This window comes from Eubalaena glacialis, chromosome 8 (genome assembly GCF_028564815.1).
Source record: "Eubalaena glacialis isolate mEubGla1 chromosome 8, mEubGla1.1.hap2.+ XY, whole genome shotgun sequence".
Taxonomy (NCBI): Eukaryota; Metazoa; Chordata; class Mammalia; order Artiodactyla; family Balaenidae; genus Eubalaena; species Eubalaena glacialis.
In genome coordinates, this window is record NC_083723.1 from 115,136,663 (window position 1) to 115,155,237 (window position 18,575).

Below are 18,575 nucleotides of genomic sequence, written 5' to 3' on the forward strand. Positions count from 1 at the left end.
CTCCTGCCAGCATCAGGGACTGACGAACTCCAGGTCTTCCTAGAAATTAACCTTGGTTCTGGGGTACATTTTGTGGGGGGAAGGAAACATTTTTTTTCAGCTCTTTCTTCCCCTGCAAATTCAAAGTTGTTTTAGTTTTTTAATCTTCTCTTTGGATCACCTCCTTTCTCTCAGTGGCTCCTCAGGAAAGGTTATTCAAGTCCACAAAACAGTTAAATGACTCAAAACCCAGATCTGTATCCTCCTTTAAGTTGCTGTCTTTCAACTAGCCACCCCCACCCCAGCCAAACAGGGGACACCAGGAAAAATTTGTGGTAAGGGCCGCCTAAGAGAATGTGAGCTGAAAGAAAGAGCAGGGCGTCTCAATAGGTGTTGGCTGAGGTAGCTAGCTAGTCCTTTTCATTTTGGGTTTGCTGGATAACATGTGATGCTAAGAAGCCAGAGGAAAGGTGACCTAGTGTGGCCTCACCCCGTGCTTTGTACCCAATGGCAGCTCCTCCGGATGGGGAGGGAGGGGGAGGCGGAGGGAGGGAGGGTTGACACTTTCCTTTCACTTTCTCAGGCCACCAAACCTGACACCTGGGGACAGAACTACAGTTCCCACCACGCCTCGAGACAGGAGGAAGAAGGGGCACGGAGGACCATAAGGAAAACCAGGAGAAAGAGCACACAATACCTACCCCGGCAGAGGTGAGAGAGCCAGACAGGTAAGCAACAGGTGCAGGTTACAGGATGCAGGATGGAGGGTGTTGGAGGGTGGAGATCGCTTGTTTCTCCTTGCAGGGCGTGTAGGCTGAGGTGAAGGGGGCTTTTGTGGAAACCCTGAGGACTTACTTGGTTGGGGGGGGGGGGCATGGAAGTAAGATTTCAGCTCAAATTACAGGGATAAGACACCGGAAGTGGAATGGCTTTCTTTACTTGAAAAGTCCGGGGGGGAAGAGTTGTTTGATTATGTCTCGTGTCTGCTGGATCATTCAGCCATAGTGATTTCAGAGGAGTCCAAGAGAAGTGAGGATCCTCCATCTGTTTAAAGCTCGCGGTTTTTACGTACAGATTTTAATTTGTGTAATGATACAGACTTGTCCTTTTCTATGACTTCTGAGAAAACCAAAAACCGAAACTGGGGGAAATCAAGAAGGGATTAGGCAGGAACATAGGCAGGAACAATTTGCAGCACATCAAGTTTCGTCATCAAATGAAATAAGGTTTCCTGTATTTTTAAGAGACATCTGACGAGGAGACCCAACACAACCGAAGAACAGTCGAAGGGCCCGGGTATACCTGCCATGAGGGGACATGGGTGCTGCTCCAAATATCTGCTGGGCTGTGAAGTAGGAATCTGCTGTCATGTGGAATAGGAGTCCTGATGTAGCACGAGGGTCCACAGATGGAAACCTCGGGGAGATAGATTTCAACCCCATGTAAGTTAGGGCTGTGCACACAACATAGATTTTTTCAGGAGGTAGTGAGCTCCTTGTGATCTGAGATGCTGTGGATATTTAAGCAGAGATGCTGAAGGTGGGAATAAAGTTTCAGGTGGGTGATTGTGTTGGTCAACACTTCCCAAGGCTAGCTAGTCATCAAAATCACCTGGGAGGGCTTCCCTGGTGGCGCAGTGGTTGAGAGTCTGCCTGCCAATGCAGGGGACGCGGGTTCGAGCCCTGGTCTGGGAGGATCCCACATGCCGTGGAGCAACTCGGCCTGTGAGCCACAATTGCTGAGCCTGCGCGTCCGGAGCCTGTGCTCGGCAACAAGAGGCCGCGATAGTGAGAGGCCCGCGCACCACGATGAAGAGTGGCCCCCGCTTGCCACAACTAGAGAGGGCCCTCGCACAGAAACAAAGACCCAACACAGCCATACATACATACATACATAAAAAGAATGTAAGCAGACAAGAATAGCATTAAAAAAAATTTTTTTTTAATTTAAAAATATCACCTGGGAGTGTGTGCATGTTTTTAAATCTATTTAGCAGACCTAAGATGGGCTCCAGGAATATATATATATTTAATTATCTTCCCAGGTAATTCTGATAATCAGTTAGTTTGGGCGACACTGTCATGAGAAACTTTCTTTTCCAGCCTATGGTAGAGTATGGCACAAACATTCGAACCACAGGGTTTTTTTGTTCATTTCTTTTTGTTTTGTTGCACCTCGAGGCTTGTGAGATCCTATTTCTCCAACCAGGGATTGAAACTGGGCCCTTGACAGTGAAAGCTCAAAGTCCTAACCACTGGACTGCCAGGGAATTCCCCACAGTTTTCGTTTTGAATATTCTCAGAATCATAATTTCCAGGACAAGAAAAAGCAGGTGCCAACCAGAAGAAAAGGGCTATGTGACTCTTCCCGAAACTGACTTGTCTGTCAGGTCTCGTTGATGCTTGCTGCTGGTTGCCTGGCCATTCAGTCTTCCAGTAATTTGTCTTCCTCCCGTGTGACATGGAGATAGGCTGACAGCTAGGCATGTCTCCCACCTGATGACTGGCAGGTAAAACACTCCTGCTGGGCCCCGAGGCATGTGGGATCTGAGTTCCCGGGACCAGGGATCAAACCCACCACCCCCTGCGGTGGAGGCACTGGAAGCGTGGAGTCCTAACCCCTGGACCGCCAGGGAAGTCTCAGTCAATGCTCTCATCTGAGAGTGTTGACCGTGTCCTGGGCCCAGCAGAGAACAGCAGTAGAACCTCTTCATTCCAAGGTCACCCCTAAAGTAATGTTAACTCCCCTAGGACAGGTGGGGTTTGTGCGGGCAGCTCCCTCTTACCTGACCAGTAATTAACGTCCTTCTCCCACGAGGATGGCAGTGCTAGGAAAACAGTGACCTCCCTCTGTCATGTCCTGTGCTGAATCCCGAGTGCCAAGAATAGTTCCCGGTCCCTGGTAGCTGTTCACTAACACAGGGGTCCCCAACCGCCCCCACCCCGGACCGTGGACCAGTACCGGTCCTGTTAGGACCCCGGCCACACAGCAGGAGGTGAGCGGCGGGCGAGTGAGCGAAGCTTCACCCTGCTCCCCATCGCTCCCCGTCGCTCGCGTTGCCTCCTGAACCAGCCTGGCCCCCCACCCCGTCCGAGGAAAACTTGTCTTCCGCGAAACCAGTCCCTGGTGCCAAAAAGGTTGGGGACGGCTGCACTGAAGAGAGACTGAATTCCTTCTTTTCTTCCTTGATCTGCTCTAGGCGGCAAGAGCGATGCAATTCTCCAGCTCAGCCAGGGCAGCGGATGAGAACTTTGACTATTTGTTCAAGATCATCCTCATCGGGGATTCCAATGTAGGGAAGACGTGTGTGGTGCAGCATTTCACGTCCGGGGTCTACACAGAGGCACAGCAGAACACCATTGGTGTGGACTTCACCGTGCGTGCCCTGGAGATCAACGGCAAGAAAGTGAAGGTCAGAGGGGGACAGGGGCGGGTCTGCCTCTTTTAGCCACGGTTCCTAACCCGGAAACACGTGCCTGAGGCGTGAAAGATTTAAATATAAAATATGAAATCATTAAAATACCAGGAAAAAAAAACACCATGGGAGTATTTATTTTTATCATTGAGGAATAGAGAAATCAGGCTTTAAAGTAAGACAAGAACCCAGAAGCCGTAGGGGAAAATATTGCTCCATCCAACTATTTAAAGGTCAAATTAATACTCTTCTATATGATCATATAGAGGTCAAATTTCTACATACTCAAAAATACCATAAACAAAGTCAAAGATGAGTGACAAACTGGAAAGAAACATTTGCAAATATGGAACTGACAGAGAGCTAATTTCTTTGACGTGAAAAGAGCTCTGATAAATATCGAAGAAAAGACCAACAACCAAATACAAAAAGTAGGCACTTCACAGATTAGACAAAACAGCTACTTCACAAATTTTATATGAACTGGCTCATACATTTATGTGAAAAAGTAAAGGTGCCCACTGTCACTCATAATTAAAGAGATGAAATTAAAATAAGTGAGATAATATCATTTACCCATTTGATCAAAAAAGATCAAAAGGTGTTGGTGAAAATGTAAAAAATGGATTTTGCGTGGGATCCTTATTAAACAAACACAATAGTAAAAAGACATTTTGGAGGGACTCCCCTGGCAAGCCAGTAGTTAAGACTCCACGCTGCCAATGCAGGGGCACAGGTTTGATCCCTGGTCCAGGAACTAAGATCCCACGTGCCGCACTGTGCAGCTAAAAATTTTTTTTTAATTAAATCAAACAAAAGTGCAATTTCTAAAAAAAAAGACATTTGGAGCCAATCAGGAAATTTTAATATGATCTGAGTATTAGATGATACTAAGGAGTTATCGAAAAGTTTATTAGCAGTGATAATGGTGTTACGGTTATATAAGAAAATGTCCATTTTTATTAGGAATGTATATTGATGGGAGTAGGCATGAAATGACATGAAGTCTGGGATTCTCTTTAAAATAATACGTCAAAGAAATCAACAGAAATGGCTCCATGAAGCAAGAGTGGCAAAATCTTGATAATTATATGGATATATGAGGGTTCACTGTTTTATTCTCTCTAGTTTTGTGTATGTTTGCAAACTTTCTTTAAAAAATAAATTTTATAAATAATGTGAGTATGAAGAAACAGGTACCCTCAGACATTGTTGGAGGGGGTATAAATTGATGCCACTGCCTGGGACCGTAATTGGGAAGGTAGTATTATGATAACACTTCTAAAGATGAACAGCCGAATGGTCCTTTAAAATCCAAACAGTTCAGCCAATGCTATCACCTTTTCCAGCATTAACATCAATGGACAGACTCAAAAGATAAAGCCCAACATCTGGACGAAGGGATGAATGTGGTAGGAAGGCAAAAGAACACCAGACCTTAGGACATTGGATCCGCCTCTCCCACTGAAGGGCACCTTAGGTGACGGCCCCCAACCTGAAAGCACATCCAGATTACCCTGGGGAGCAACTGGAAAAAGACAGATTCCTGGGCCCTACCCCATACCTCCTGAATTTGGATCTCTAGAAGTGAGACCCAGGGAACGACTTAGGCGAGCAAGTTCCCATCAGGGGTGGGAACTCCTGATGCGGACCCCCTTTCCTGCCCTTCTCCAGATGCAGGTGTGGGACACTGCAGGCCAGGAGCGCTTCCGGACCATCACCCAAAGCTACTACCGCAGTGCCCACGCGGCCATCATTGCCTACGACCTCACCCGGCGGTCCACGTTCGAGTCTGTTCCTCACTGGATTCACGAGATAGAGAAATACGGGGCGGCAAACTTGGTCATCATGCTGATTGGTAGGTCGATTTCAAAGTGTTTCACTTTCCTTGACTGCCCGCCACCCTCCATGCTCAGCTTTTTCTGTGTTTCCAATGGCAGTGGAACAGGAAGCCATAAAAGTGCACGTGGCGGATGGGACCTCAGAAAACATCTGGGCCAGAAATTCCTATCAGGTTCACTTGAGCATGAAAGTGGGGTGGTTTGAACTTGTTAAGAATACAGATTCCAGGGCCCCACCCTAGAGTTTCTCATTGCAAAAACCTGAGATGGGGCCAGACATTTAGATGAAGGTACACCCTGGCTGATTCGACACACGTCTGTACAGACTACACAGGAAGTATTCTGTAGTCTGAGCTTCACAGCGTCAGATGGCTCTTAATCCCCGGAGGAGCCACTCAGATGACTATGACTGACAACACTCTTGAATGACTTGTCACACCTGCTAAGATGCTAAGCAAATCTTAACAGCAAGCCAACATCAAAATTAACCGCAACTTCAACTATACAAAGTGAACTCACAGCTTGAAATACGTGCCGTCACATTGTGCATTCAGAAACGGGTAATGTGCTGTCACTTCCCTATAGTATTAGCTTTGCAAGCAGTGCCCCTCCTAAGGACACTAATGTTTACCAGGTGGCTGCTTAATTTTGGCAAGTTGGTTTAGGTTCTTGCTACTCAAAGTGTGGTCCACGGACCAGCAGCATCAGCACCACTGGGGTTTTTGGTTTTAGGTTTCTTTTTCTTTTTTTTTGTATTAAGACTTATTTTTTCAGAGCAGTTTTTAAGGTTCTCAGCAAAATTGGGAAGGTACGGAGATTTCCCACATGCCCCCTATACTCACACACGCATAGCCTCTCCCATATCAACATCTCCTACCAATGTGGTACATTTGTTACAAAGGATGAACCTACATTGACACATCATAGTCATCTGAACTTCATAGTTTACATTATGGCCCATTCTTGGTGTTGTACTTTCTATGGGTTTGGATAAATGTCTAATGACAAGTATCCACCATGATGATATCATAGAGAGTATTTTCACTGCCCTAAAGATCCACAGCATCAGCATCACTTTGGGGTTTGTTAAAAGTGCCCCATCTCAGGCCCCATTCCAGACCTACTGAATCTGAATCTTCGTTTTAACAGGATCCTAGAGAGATTCATATGCAAATTAAAGTTTGCAGAGCACAGGTCTAGACAGCTGCTGTGGGACTGAGAGCTAAACATACCATGTTTAATGGATTATTTATCCATTGACAGGCATATCCTAGCTCTGTGGTAAGTTACCTTCTGAGCCTTAGTTTCCTCATCTATAATATGCAATCAGTATTCACTAGGGTTGTTGTAAAGATGTGATGAGATAATGTGTATACATCACTTGACAGTGCCTGGCACATAGTAGGTGCTTCATAACGGGTGTGGGATTTGTTTCTAGAAGGTTCGTTTGTTTGAGGGAACTAACTCATCTGTGTTCCTTAAACAATGGGGTGGGGTGCTTATGGTGAGGGTACAAGTCCCTGGGACCTAGGAAAAACCAGCAGTCAAGCCCAGCCAGAGCGGGAGACACAGTGGAGCCAGGCCACCCATCACAAGCAGGAAGTTGGGGACCCTCCTCTCAGAGCTGGGCTCTGTGTACCAGCCCTGTGTACCAGCCTCCTCCACCATTGTGTATCTATGTCTTCTCTCAGAGCTGCTTCTTACATTCAGGATACTGTGGGCCTGCAGCGCTCTCTCCCACTGAACCCTCCCTCCTGGGTTCCTCAAAGTATCATCCCCAGCCTGCTCCTGCCACAAAATCCCTCATTCTCTCATACCCTCTAGCTCACATTCCTCAGAAAGGAAATCCCATTGTCCCATTCCTTTTTTTTTAATACTTAATTTAAAAAATATATTTATTTATTTATGTATTTGGCTGCGCCGGGTCTTAGTTGCAGCACACAGGGTCTTTTAGTTGAAGCACGCACGTGGGATCTAGTTCCCTGACCAGGTATCCAACCCAGGCCCCCTGCATTGGGAGCGTGGAGTCTTAACCACTGGACCATCAGAGAAGTCCCGCCCCATTCCTCTTTCTCATGGCAAAGGCTGGCCCAGGCTGCTGGCCAACCTCACGGCGGGCAGGCCTGGGGTAAGGTGCCTGCCCTGGACCAAGCAGCTGGGCCCCGAGGGGGGAGGCAGTGACAGGAAGCATAGCCGGGCTGCAGACGGTCCACAGAAGAGGTCACTGGCACACATCGTTGGCACATCTAGCCCATTTATTATTACCATTGCGATTCCAAAAAGGACTTGTTATTCTAGAACCATGTTTTCCCTGTCTTTGCTGTTTTAAGTCACAGTCTAGCCCCTATCATATGCACGGCCTTGAAGAGAATGCTGCTTTGTAACTCATTTCTGCTTCTTGTAACTTAAGAATCAAAGTCATTCCAAGAGCCTAGACGGGGCTCGTTCCTTCCTGCTGCATCAGATCAAAAGCTCCCTATCCACAGCCAGCTGCCAAAGAAAATGCGCCTCAAACTTAGCCCCTTTTTTCAGAGGGGCTGTGTCTTTTCCCTCATGGCAGAAACCAGGAGAGATTAGTGAGACTGGGAAACGGCTTCCACATGGAGGGCGACTTGTCTTTTTGGAGAAGAGTGAGCTGCCTCCTCTCTCTTGTAACTTCTCAGCCAAAGGTCCCCTCTGGGACCAGGAACTTTATTGATTTCACTTCAGATGTAAAGAACACTTCTTCAAAAGGCAGAGTTCAGGGCTTCCCTGGTGGTGCAGTGGTTAAGAATCCGCCTGCCAATGCAGGGAACACGGGTTCGAGCCCTGGTCCGGGAAGATCCCACATGCCACGGAGCAACTAAGCCCGTGAGCCACAACCACTGAGCCCGCGTGCCACAACTACTGAAGCCCGCGCACCTAGAGCCCGTGCTCCGCAATGAAGAGTAGCCCCCGCTCACTGCAACTAGAGAAAGCCCGCATGCAGCAACGAAGACCCAACGCAGCCACAAATAAATAAATAAATTTATTTAAAAAAAAAGAAAAAGGCAGAGTTCAGAGTTATAAAAATAAACACTGACCCCCAACAGAGCCGTATTTCTTCCTCAATAACCACTTCTTCGAAGCACCGAGGAGAACACTGGCCAAGGTTCCTGACACCCTTCACAACAGCTGCTCCTGAAGTGTGAGGACCAGGAGGGGTGACAAGAAGATGTGATGACAGGTGACATTTACTAAACTCCACTCTGAGTCCGCCCCTGGGTCCCTTCATTTAATCCTCACAACCATCATGAGAAGCAGAGACGACCATCCTCGTCTCCCAGCTGAGGAAACCGAGGCCTCTGGAGGTTAAGTATCCTGCCGAGGAGCTCAGCCGAGTTACCTGCTGACAGGTGAGGCAGGATTTGAATCAGAGCCCCGGGTGGTTCAGTTCCTGTCCAACCACTTTCCAGTAGCTGGTCAGGCCGACAGTCGCCCCGGAGGCCCCCTGAAGCTCTGGTTGAGGCAATGTCTCGTCCACTCCAGTGCCTGGACTTTGCAGTCAGACAGATTTGGGTTCAAATCTCCCTCTCTGTCCTTCCTGTCTGAACTTGGTCTCATCCCTCTCTCTAAATTTCTACTTACTCATCTATAAAACTGGTACCTGCTTCAAAGGTATTGTTGAATTGAAAGGATCAAACAAGGTAACATATAAAGCACTTAGCACAGTGCTGAGACCTCAATCCAGGGGAGCTGTCCTGCCCTGCTGAATGAGGGGCTCAGAGGGCATCCCCCGGAGAGGGGGGACATAGCTGAGCCGGCAGAGAAGGTGGGAACCCCCCCAGTAGTAGCTCCCAGGGCAGGGAAGCTTGGGTGTGAATCCCTTGCAGCCCACTGAGGGGAACTACGCAGTCCTAATCTCACTGGCGGTTACCCAGGAAGGTGGGTTGGATCCCTCTTCCAGTAAATTCACAGGCTTCCCAGGAAACGTTGAAGCAGAAGAACCTTGAAAGCTGCCATGCAAAGCCACCCTGCCCAGCCATCCCCTCTGGGCTGTCTTTGGAAGGCCTCACGCCTTCTCCACCTCCGCCTTCTCCTCCCTTGCTGGCCCCCCCCCTTGCTGGCCCCGCCCCCCACTAGCACTGTCCTTCACTCCTCCTCCCCCTACTTGGTGGGGCAGAGTAGGGGAACAAATGCCAAGATGTGGTGGGATTTCCACGAATCTCACAACTTTTGCTTGATATTTACTCCCTCGTCTGTCTGTTGTAACAAACGTCTCTGCCCCACTTCTTAACTGGTTCTAGAAACGCCCCCAGAGATGATCAGGACGTGTCCCCAGTGTTCCCACTTATGACGCATCCAATCCCGAGGGCTGACACCACGGGTCTTTCTGTTTACTGTCAGTGGCCTCCTCGCCCTAATCTGGGATAGCCACCTGTGCTGTTCCCTCACATAAGTGTCCCTGCCCCTTTCCCCATATTTTCCATTCTGTCTCCATGGTTCTTCACACAAATGACTCTTTCTCAAAAGTTTACCCCAGCCCCTAGAGGCCATGTCACCACCATACAAAATCAAAGAGACGATTGTGCGTTGATTTGTCCTGTTCCTTCCCCTCCAGCCATTCACAGGGAACCCAGCTCCTCCGTAATGTCCCTCTGTTTACTTATTTAAAAAAATTTATTTTCATTTATTTATTTTTGGCTGCATTGGGTCTTCGTTGCTGCACGCGGACTTTCTCTAGTTGCGGCGAGTGGGGGCTACTCTTCGTTGCAGTGCGCGGGCTTCTCATTGCAGTGGCTTCTCTTGTTGCAGAGCATGGGGTCTAGGTGCGTGAGCTTCAGTAGTTGTGGCACACAGGCTCAGTAGTTGCAGCTCACAGGGTGTAGAGCGCAGGCTCAGTAGTTGTGGCACACGGGCTTAGTTGCTCCACAGCATGTGGGATCTTCCCGGCCCAGGGCTCGAATCCATGTCCCCTGCATTGGCAGGCGGATTCTTAACCACTGTGCCACCAGGGAAGCCCCTGTCCCTCTGTTTAAAACCTTCGGTGTCTCCATCACCCCCAAGATAACGCACAAATTCCTGAACATCATTCACAAGGTGCCTGCTTTCCCCCTGGAGATGGCTGCTTCTTATCTTTTTCTCATCCCCCTCTGCTCTGTTTCTAACTTCTTAACTCTTCTTACTCCCTCAGAGTAAGGGTTTGGGAGCCAACTTCCTTTTGTAGGTTATGTGGCTGTTCTGTCTCTTAACATTCTTTGGCATTTACTATTTGTCCCCTTAGGATCTCGGGCAAACTTTCCACTTAAACCCCTGTTATATTTAAAGGTCCAAAATCTCTCAGCAAAAACTCTTAGAACCCAAGATTTCACAGTTCAGAATTTGGCAGATCTTAGAAGGGTGCATTCTATGTTACGTAATACCCTAAGGGTCTGGGCCAATGCCCTGTGGTCAAATGCATTAATATTTATGCAGTGAAATGAATGAATAGTCGTACAAAGCAGGTTGAATAAAAACTTCAAATGGCCAGTTGAGGGCAGATTTTACTGTCAGATGAATTACCAAAAAACTTAGGAGTTTTGGAGTGTTTCGGATTTGGGAAAGGCAGATAAGGGATTGTACATCTGTACTACTAACAACTCATACCACTCACCTGGTCCTTAGTATATAGTATTTCCTGACCTGTCTCCGCCTGGTAAATGCTTGTATAGCTATTTAATTGTCGGTGTGTCTCTCATGCCTCCCTGACAAGATGAAGACCCCTTCCCATATCTCTCTGGGTGCCCAACACAGAGCACTTGGCAAGCAAGGACTGGGATTCCATGTAGCAAGCACACAGTTTCTTTCCCTTCCACCAGGTGTCCAGGTCCATCCTGAGGTGCGCAGCCACCAGCTGTGGGGAGGCTGCACAGCAGACAGTCAGGGCTATTAATCTGCCGTGGTGATGGGACAGCTGGGAGGAGCAGATTATAAATGCAACCCGGCCCAGAACCCCATAGATCAAAGTGAGGAATGCAGAGCAGGAGACCAGACTCCGGGCTCAGGGGTTCCTACTTCCACAGCATCCCTTCCCCCACCAACCAAGAAGCAGGGCTTTGTCCCCAGCTTAAACCTCACTAGCTATACAAATGCATGTAGTTCTCTTGAAGGTACTACCTGAATGTTTCCTGTGGCTGCCGTAACTCATTACCATAAACAGAGCGGCTTAAAACAACAGAAATTTGATCTCTCTCAGTTGCGGATGACAGAAATCTGAACTCAGTATCACTGGGCCGAAGTCAAGGGGTCAGCAGGGCCATGCTCCCTCTGGAGGCTCTTGGGAAGACACTATTCCTTGCCTCGCTAGCTTCTCATGGCTGCCATCATTCTTTGGCTTGTGGCCGCACCACTCCAGTGTCTGCCATCTTCACATCCTCAATGTTTGTACTCAAGTCTCCCTCTACCCAGCTCTTATAAGGATACTGTACATGATTATGTTTAGGGCCCACCTAGCTAATCCAAGATATCTTCCTCTCCCCATGCCCCACTCCCATCTCAAGGTCCTTAACTTAATCACATCTGCAAATACCATTTTTCCAAATAAGGTAATGGTTACAGTTTCCAAGGATTAGAACCTGGTATCTTTGGGATCATTTTTCAGCCTACCACAGTACCAGAAGGGGTAATGTCCACCGAAAAAATTCTTGCATTTAACCTTAGTTGGGGATAATTATGATCTAAGTCTAGCTTTGTCAATGAGCAGGTTAGTGACTGTCACTATGAGAAAGTATTTTTTTCCCCAATCCTTTTTATTGGGACATGTTTAAAGAGAAGTACATCAACACGGATTTATCACAAAGAGAACACCTGTGTAAACACCCGTCTCCTCAGGTCAAAAAAGAGAATATGGCCAGCACCCTTCCTTCAGTCTCCCCTTCATGCCCCTCCCAATTACTCCCTCTCCTCCCCCCAAGGTAAACACAACATGCTTTGCATAGTGATCACTCCCTTCCTTCTCAATATCATCTTACCCCCTAAGCCCACATCACTAAATGCTGCAGTTTTGTTTTGCTATTGTTTTTGAACTCTATAGAAGTGGAGTCATACAAATATCTTTTAAAAAAATATTTATTTGGTTGCGCCGGCTCCTTAGTTGCGGCATGCAAACTCTTAGTTGCGGCATGCAAGTGGGATCTAGTTCCCTGACCAGGGATCAAACCCGGGCCCCCTGCATTGGGAGCACAGAGTCTTAACCACTGCACCACCAGGGAAGTCCCAACACAAATATCTTTTATGTCTAAGCTTCTATGGCTCAACGTGGAGTTTATGAGTTTCATCCACATTGTTGCATGTAACTGTAACCTATTCTTTTGCATAATTTGTATAATCTTCCTTTGCAAAGTCTCTCTTCTTTCTATTGATGATAGACATTTGAGTTTTTTCAGTTTGGGACGATTAGGAAAATTGCTGTTCTGAACATCCTTGTATATGTTTATTGATGCACATGGGCACACATTTCTGTTGCGTACACACCTGAGAGCAGAACTGCATATTCCTGCAATTCTAGTAAGATCATCTCAGACTCCATATTCCCGCCAGCAGGGTCTGCAAGTTCCGGTTGTTCTACATCCTCACCAGCACTTGCTATCATCAGATCTTTTCATTTCTTCCATCCTGATAAGTGTGTCGTGATATCACTCGCGTTTTTTATTTGCAGGTCCCTGTTCATTGTTGAGGTCAAGCACCTTTTTCATACACTTGTTAGCTATTTGGATATTCTCTTTTCAGTTCTCATGCCCATTTTTCTACCTGTTGTTTGTCTTTTTCTTATTGATCCCTACAAGTACCTTATGTTTTCTGGAAATAATCTATGTTGGTTCGGGTCTTCCAGGAAGATGTCAGAACAGGATCCGATAGACATGCAAGAGATTTATTGGGAGAAATGGTCGTGAGGGGTAAAGAGGAAGGAGCAGAAGAAGGCAGGGAGAGTCTTCTATGTGATGCAGACCTGCCCCTGGGAAGGAGAGAAGGGAGGAAGGAGGATGGTGTCTAAGAAAGGTTCGTTCAGCCCTGAACCAAAGCTGCCTGATAGAGGAATGGAACCCTGGTCTCTGCAGCAGGGGCCTGCGTTAGTGCCTCCCTGTGCTGGGGCCTCTGCACCAGCTGGCGGAGGACAGTGGGGTAGCAGCGGGTCTGGGGTCACCTATGCTCCCTGAAGTCAGTTCTCTTGAAGGAGCTCTGAGCCCTTTGTCAATTGCATGTGTTGCAAATACATCTTTCACTTTTATTTATTTATTTTAAATTTTATTTATTTATTTTTTTAATGTTTTGGCCGCGCCGTGCGGCATGTGGGATCTTAGTTCCCCGACCCGGAATCGAACCCATGCCCCCTGCATTGGAAGCTCGGAGTCTTAACCACTGGACCACCAGGGAAGTCCCTCATCTTTCACTTTTTTACTCTCAGAGTTCCTCTTCACTCTCCTGATGGTGTATTTTGATGAATAGACATTTTTAATTTTAATATATTTCAATCCATCAAACTTTTCCTTAATGATTATTGCTTCCTGTATCCTATGTAGGAAAATTTACCCTAATTGAAGTCATTAACATAGCCTTACATTATCTTTTGAAGCTTGCTTGCTGTATTTGTTTTTTGTTTTTTTAACATCTTTATTGGAGTATAATTGCTTTACAATGGTGTGTTAGTTTCTGCTGTATAACAAAGTGAATCAGCTATACGTATACAAATATCCCCATATCTTCTCCCTCTTGCGTCTCCCTCCCACACTCCCTTGCTTGCTGTATTTGTTTGTTTGTTTATAATTTATTATGACTTTTACATTTAGATCTGCAATCTATTGTAACTTGTAACTACTCATGTAAAGATCCAATTGCCTCAGTACTATTGACTAAAAAGGCAATCTTGTCCACTGCTCTGTGGCACCATCTTTCTGTGAAGGGTACACATATTCGTGAGTTTGTTTCTGAGCTTTTTATTCTACTCTACTGGTCTATTTCATGCTTTCTCTTGGAGGGCAAAAATATTTTAGATATTACAGTGGTTTGTGGCCTCCAAAGGGCCAGATATACAGTGTATCTGTAGGGTCTGTACACAAATTTTGTAGAGTCTGTACACAAATGTTCACTGAAGCACTATTCATAATAATAAAAAACTAGAATCAACTCAGTTTCCTTCATATGGGTGGATAGTTAAACAAACTGTGGTACATCCATACCATAGAATATGACTCAGCAATAAAAAAGAAGAAACTACTGATACAGACATCACTCTGATGGATCTCAAGAGAATTATGCTGAGAAAAGCCAATCTCTAAAGGCTACCTACTATATGATTCTTTTTTTTAAAATAAATTTATTTATTTATTATTTATTTATTTTTGCTGCGTAGGGTCTTCGTTGCTGCGTGTGGGCTTTCTCTAGTTGCAGGGAGCTAGGGCTACTCTTCATTGCGGTGTGTGGGCCTCTCATTGCGGTGGCTTCTCTTGTTGCGGAGCACGGGCTCTAGAGCGCAGGCTCCGTAGCTGTGGCGCACAGGCTTAGTTGTTCCATGGCATGTGGGATCTTCCCGGACCAGCGCTTGAACCTGTGTCCCCTGCATTGGCAGGTGGATTCTTAACCACTGCACTACCAGGGAAGCCCCTACATAACATTCTTGAAATGACAAAATTATACAGATGGAGAACAGATTAGTGGTTACCAGGGGTCAGGGATTACAGCTGGTGGGAGGTTGTAAAGGGTAGCACAGGGAGCACTTCGTGGTGATGGAATTGTTCTGTATCTTGACTGCACTGGTAGGTGTAGGAATCTACACGTGTGATCAAATTGCACACATACACACACACACGCACATACACGCATACACACAAAGGAATGTGTGTATAATTTGTGAAATCTGAATAAGCTCTGTGGGTTGTATTAGTGTCAGTTTCCTGGTTTTGATATTGTACTGTAGTTGTGCAAGAGGTTACCATTGGGGGAAACTGGGTGAAGAGTACACTGGACCTCCCTGAATATATATGTATATATATAGTGTGTGTGTGTGTGTGTGTGTGTGTGTGCAATTTCCTGTGAATCTAGATTTTTTTTCCAAATAGGAAGTTTTACTGTTTTTCAGAGGCGAAGGGGTAATTAGGGGGAAAAAAGATCTAAAAAGACCCTCTATGAGCACAATAAAGAAACACTGGTCTAGCCCATCTTAATTACTGTAGCTTTGTAATAAATCTTGATGTCTAGTGAAACAAACCTGGTGAGAAAGTAATTTCGCCTTTAGATTCCTGCCTCCGAGAGATCAAAGTCCAGTGATTAGATGAATGTAGGATTGAGGAGGAGGTGGAAAAGAAATGGGGTACTTCTCCTCTTACAGGAAATCCTGGGCTGTGGTGGCAAAATCCCTCATCGAGCTTTCTGGGGGAATTGCAAATGTTCTGTGTCTTGAGGGGGATGGTGGTTACGGGACATAGACATTTGTCAAAACTCATTGACCTGTCTGCTTCAAGTCTGTGCATTTTATTGCATGTAAATTATAGCTCTGTCCTTCACTATTCACTCCACGCCTTCAGTCCAACAAATCTTATCACAGTCTCCTCAGTGAGACCAGGCCCCATCTCTACAGTCACTTGGGAAAAAAAAGAGTGAAAAGAGGAAAAAGATGTTAAGCAAGTAGAGAGAAGACAGAGAGGGTCACCGGCCCAGCCTTCACCTTGTCACACTTGGCAGGAATGATGGTCCCCAAATACAGGGGCTCCACCTGTCCTGGGCAATAAAACACACACCTCCAGCCCATTCCTAGCAGCTCTTAATGCTCTTACAGGACAGGGAATTAAGACAGCAGCTCCACAAATACTCTGAGTCGAAAAGATACGTGCACCCCAATGTTCATAGCAGCACTATTTACAATAACCAAAACATGGAAGCAATCTAAGTGTCCATCAACAGATGAATGCATAAAGAAGATGCGGCACATATATAAAATGAAATTTTACTCAGCCATAAAAAAGAATGAAATAATGCCATTTGCAGCAACATGGATGGACCTAGAGATTGTACTGAATGAAGTAAGTCAGACAAAGACAACTATCATATGATATCACTTATACGTGGAATCTAAAAAAATGATACAAATGAACTTATTTACAAAACAGAGCCAGACTCACAGACGTAGAAAACAAACTTATAGTTACCAAAGGAGAAAGGTGGGGGAGGGATAAATTAAGAGTTTAGGATTAACAGATACACACTACTAAATATAAAATAGATAACCAACAAGGACCTACTGTACAGCACAGGGAACTATATTCAATATCTTGTAATAAACTATAATGGAAAAAATCTGAAATTTTATATATATATATGAATCACTTAGCTGTACACCAGAAACTAACACAACATTGTAAATCAACTGTACTTCAATTAAAAAAAAAAAAGATAGTGGCTCTGTTTCCATTCATTGCTGGGTTTTCAGTAAATCTGCCATCAATAACTATTTGTGAACAAATGCATGTGCGCATATTGCTAAACTAAAATGTTCTTTTTCAAGTTCACCTTTTAAAAAACCAGATTAAGTTACTCATCGGAATATTTGCTTCTCTCTCACTCCCAGGGAACAAATGTGACATGTGGGAAAAACGGCACGTTCTGTTTGAGGATGCCTGCACCCTGGCTGAGAAATACGGCCTCCTGGCTGTCTTGGAGACATCTGCCAAGGAGTCCAAGAACATCGACGAGGTCTTCGTGCTGATGGCCAGGGAGTTGATGGCCCGCCACAGCCTGCCCTTATATGGGGAGGGCACCCTGGGCAGCCTCCCCCTGGAGTCCAGTCCTGTCCTCACGGCCCCGGGGCCGAGGGAGAAGAGCCAGTGCACTTGTTGAGTATGTTCCCCGGGCCGGTGGCACCCAGCAGAGGCCACCTCCGAAACCAGGGGCAGCGGACGGCCTCGTGTCTGCTGAGTAGACCTCGGACCCCAGTGCGGACTTGCGGCTGGTCCTACTCCTTCCTGGCTGGGGGGAGGTGGGGGCACCCTTTTGCCTCAATTCACACCAGAGGGGGAAACCCTGACTCTGACGACAGAGGACACCAGTTTTTCTTGACTTTTCCTAGGACTCAAGGCCCAGCGGTAGGACAAGATTTGTTCCCTTTCATCTTTCCCTTTTCTGTCTCCCCAACCCTTCAGCTGTTTTCTACTGAACTCTGCTTCTCACTTGAAGGAGAGGGTAGTGAAGGAAAGAAGAAAAGAGAAATAGAAAAAGGAAAGAAGAGAGGGGAGAAGATGTTTGGAACATTGCAGAGTGGTTGAAAACAGTGCAGGCGTGGGAAGATGGGGAAAAAGCCTGCAATGACGAAACAGATGCTGTTAACTTTTGCTTCCTGACATTCACACCTCGGGTCTTAGTTTGGGGAGCAAAGCTTTTTGACCTAAAGACCATAAATACGGTCTTGCCAAATGGTCAGGAGCCATGTGATGGAGAGAGAACTAGATTTCACTTTATCCGAGTTGGGCTGATTGGACCACCCTCCTAGGATGAGGGAGATGCCTACAATTTCTTTCTAAAACACCCAATTATCTGCTGGATCAAAAGTCATTTCTGAATTGAAATTAAATTGGCTCACAGACAAATATCAAACCAATACTGACCTCGCTGTATGGCCGGGGCGTGCTGTGTACCCTCTGGAAGCTGTGAGTCATAACCCTTGTGCCTGCAAAGCTCCCTGATGGTTGCTGCTGAGGGTGTCTTACAATCCTAATAAGAACTGCAAGTGCTGGTCCAGCCACAACATCAGCTCTGAAAGAGGAAATGTCTGTCCGGGGCGCACCCAGGGTGCAGGTGAGTCCCCCCACCAGGCATTTCTAGCTGTAGCACCGTTATCTGTAGGCTGAGACCAGCACAAAACAAATAGCCACTAGCCACGTGTGACTGAGTACTTGAAATTGGCTAATTTGAATTTGATGAGCTCTGAATGTAAACTGCATACCAGAATTTGAAGACTTATTACGAAAAAAAAAAAAAGTAAAGTATCTTCCTAATAATTTTTATGTTGATTATATGTTAAAATGATATTTTAGATTAATATCATTCTAGGTTAATAAAATATATATTAACATTTCAGCTGTTTCTTTTTACTTTTTTTAATGTGGCAACTAGAAAATCTTAAATTATGTGTGTGGCTCACACCATATGCCCATTGGACAGTACAATAGAGCAATGCTTCTTTCTGTAGTGGAATTCCCCAACCACACCTATGACAGGGGCCAGGGGATGCTTGTCTAGGATTCCTGACACCCATGGCTGACTGACTGAATCTTTCCAGAAACCCACACTTCACCAAGCTTGCCAGGTGATTCTCCCCACACTAAACCTTGAGAACTACTACCATACAGAGGTTA

The 18,575-nt window shown here is 46.1% G+C and overlaps 1 protein-coding gene across 5 annotated transcripts; it reads left to right on the plus strand.

The window, feature by feature from the left end:
- The first annotated feature begins 427 nt into the window (after positions 1-427).
- RAB19 (RAB19, member RAS oncogene family) lies at positions 428-18,205 on the plus strand. 5 transcript variants are annotated; one of them, XM_061198812.1, is made up of 5 exons: positions 689-707; positions 2,297-2,488; positions 3,179-3,391; positions 5,069-5,252; positions 16,793-18,205. In XM_061198812.1, the coding sequence occupies exons 3-5, from the start codon at positions 3,191-3,193 to the stop codon at positions 17,059-17,061; spliced, it is 654 nt and encodes a 217-aa protein (XP_061054795.1). In that variant the 5' UTR covers positions 689-707; positions 2,297-2,488; positions 3,179-3,190; the 3' UTR covers positions 17,062-18,205. The 5 variants fall into 5 exon arrangements, with proteins under 5 accessions (XP_061054796.1, XP_061054792.1, XP_061054793.1 ...); XM_061198813.1 differs by lacking the exon at positions 2,297-2,488 and having other exon boundaries at positions 428-690; positions 3,187-3,391; XM_061198809.1 differs by lacking the exon at positions 2,297-2,488 and having other exon boundaries at positions 619-707.
- The last annotated feature ends 370 nt before the right edge of the window (positions 18,206-18,575 follow it).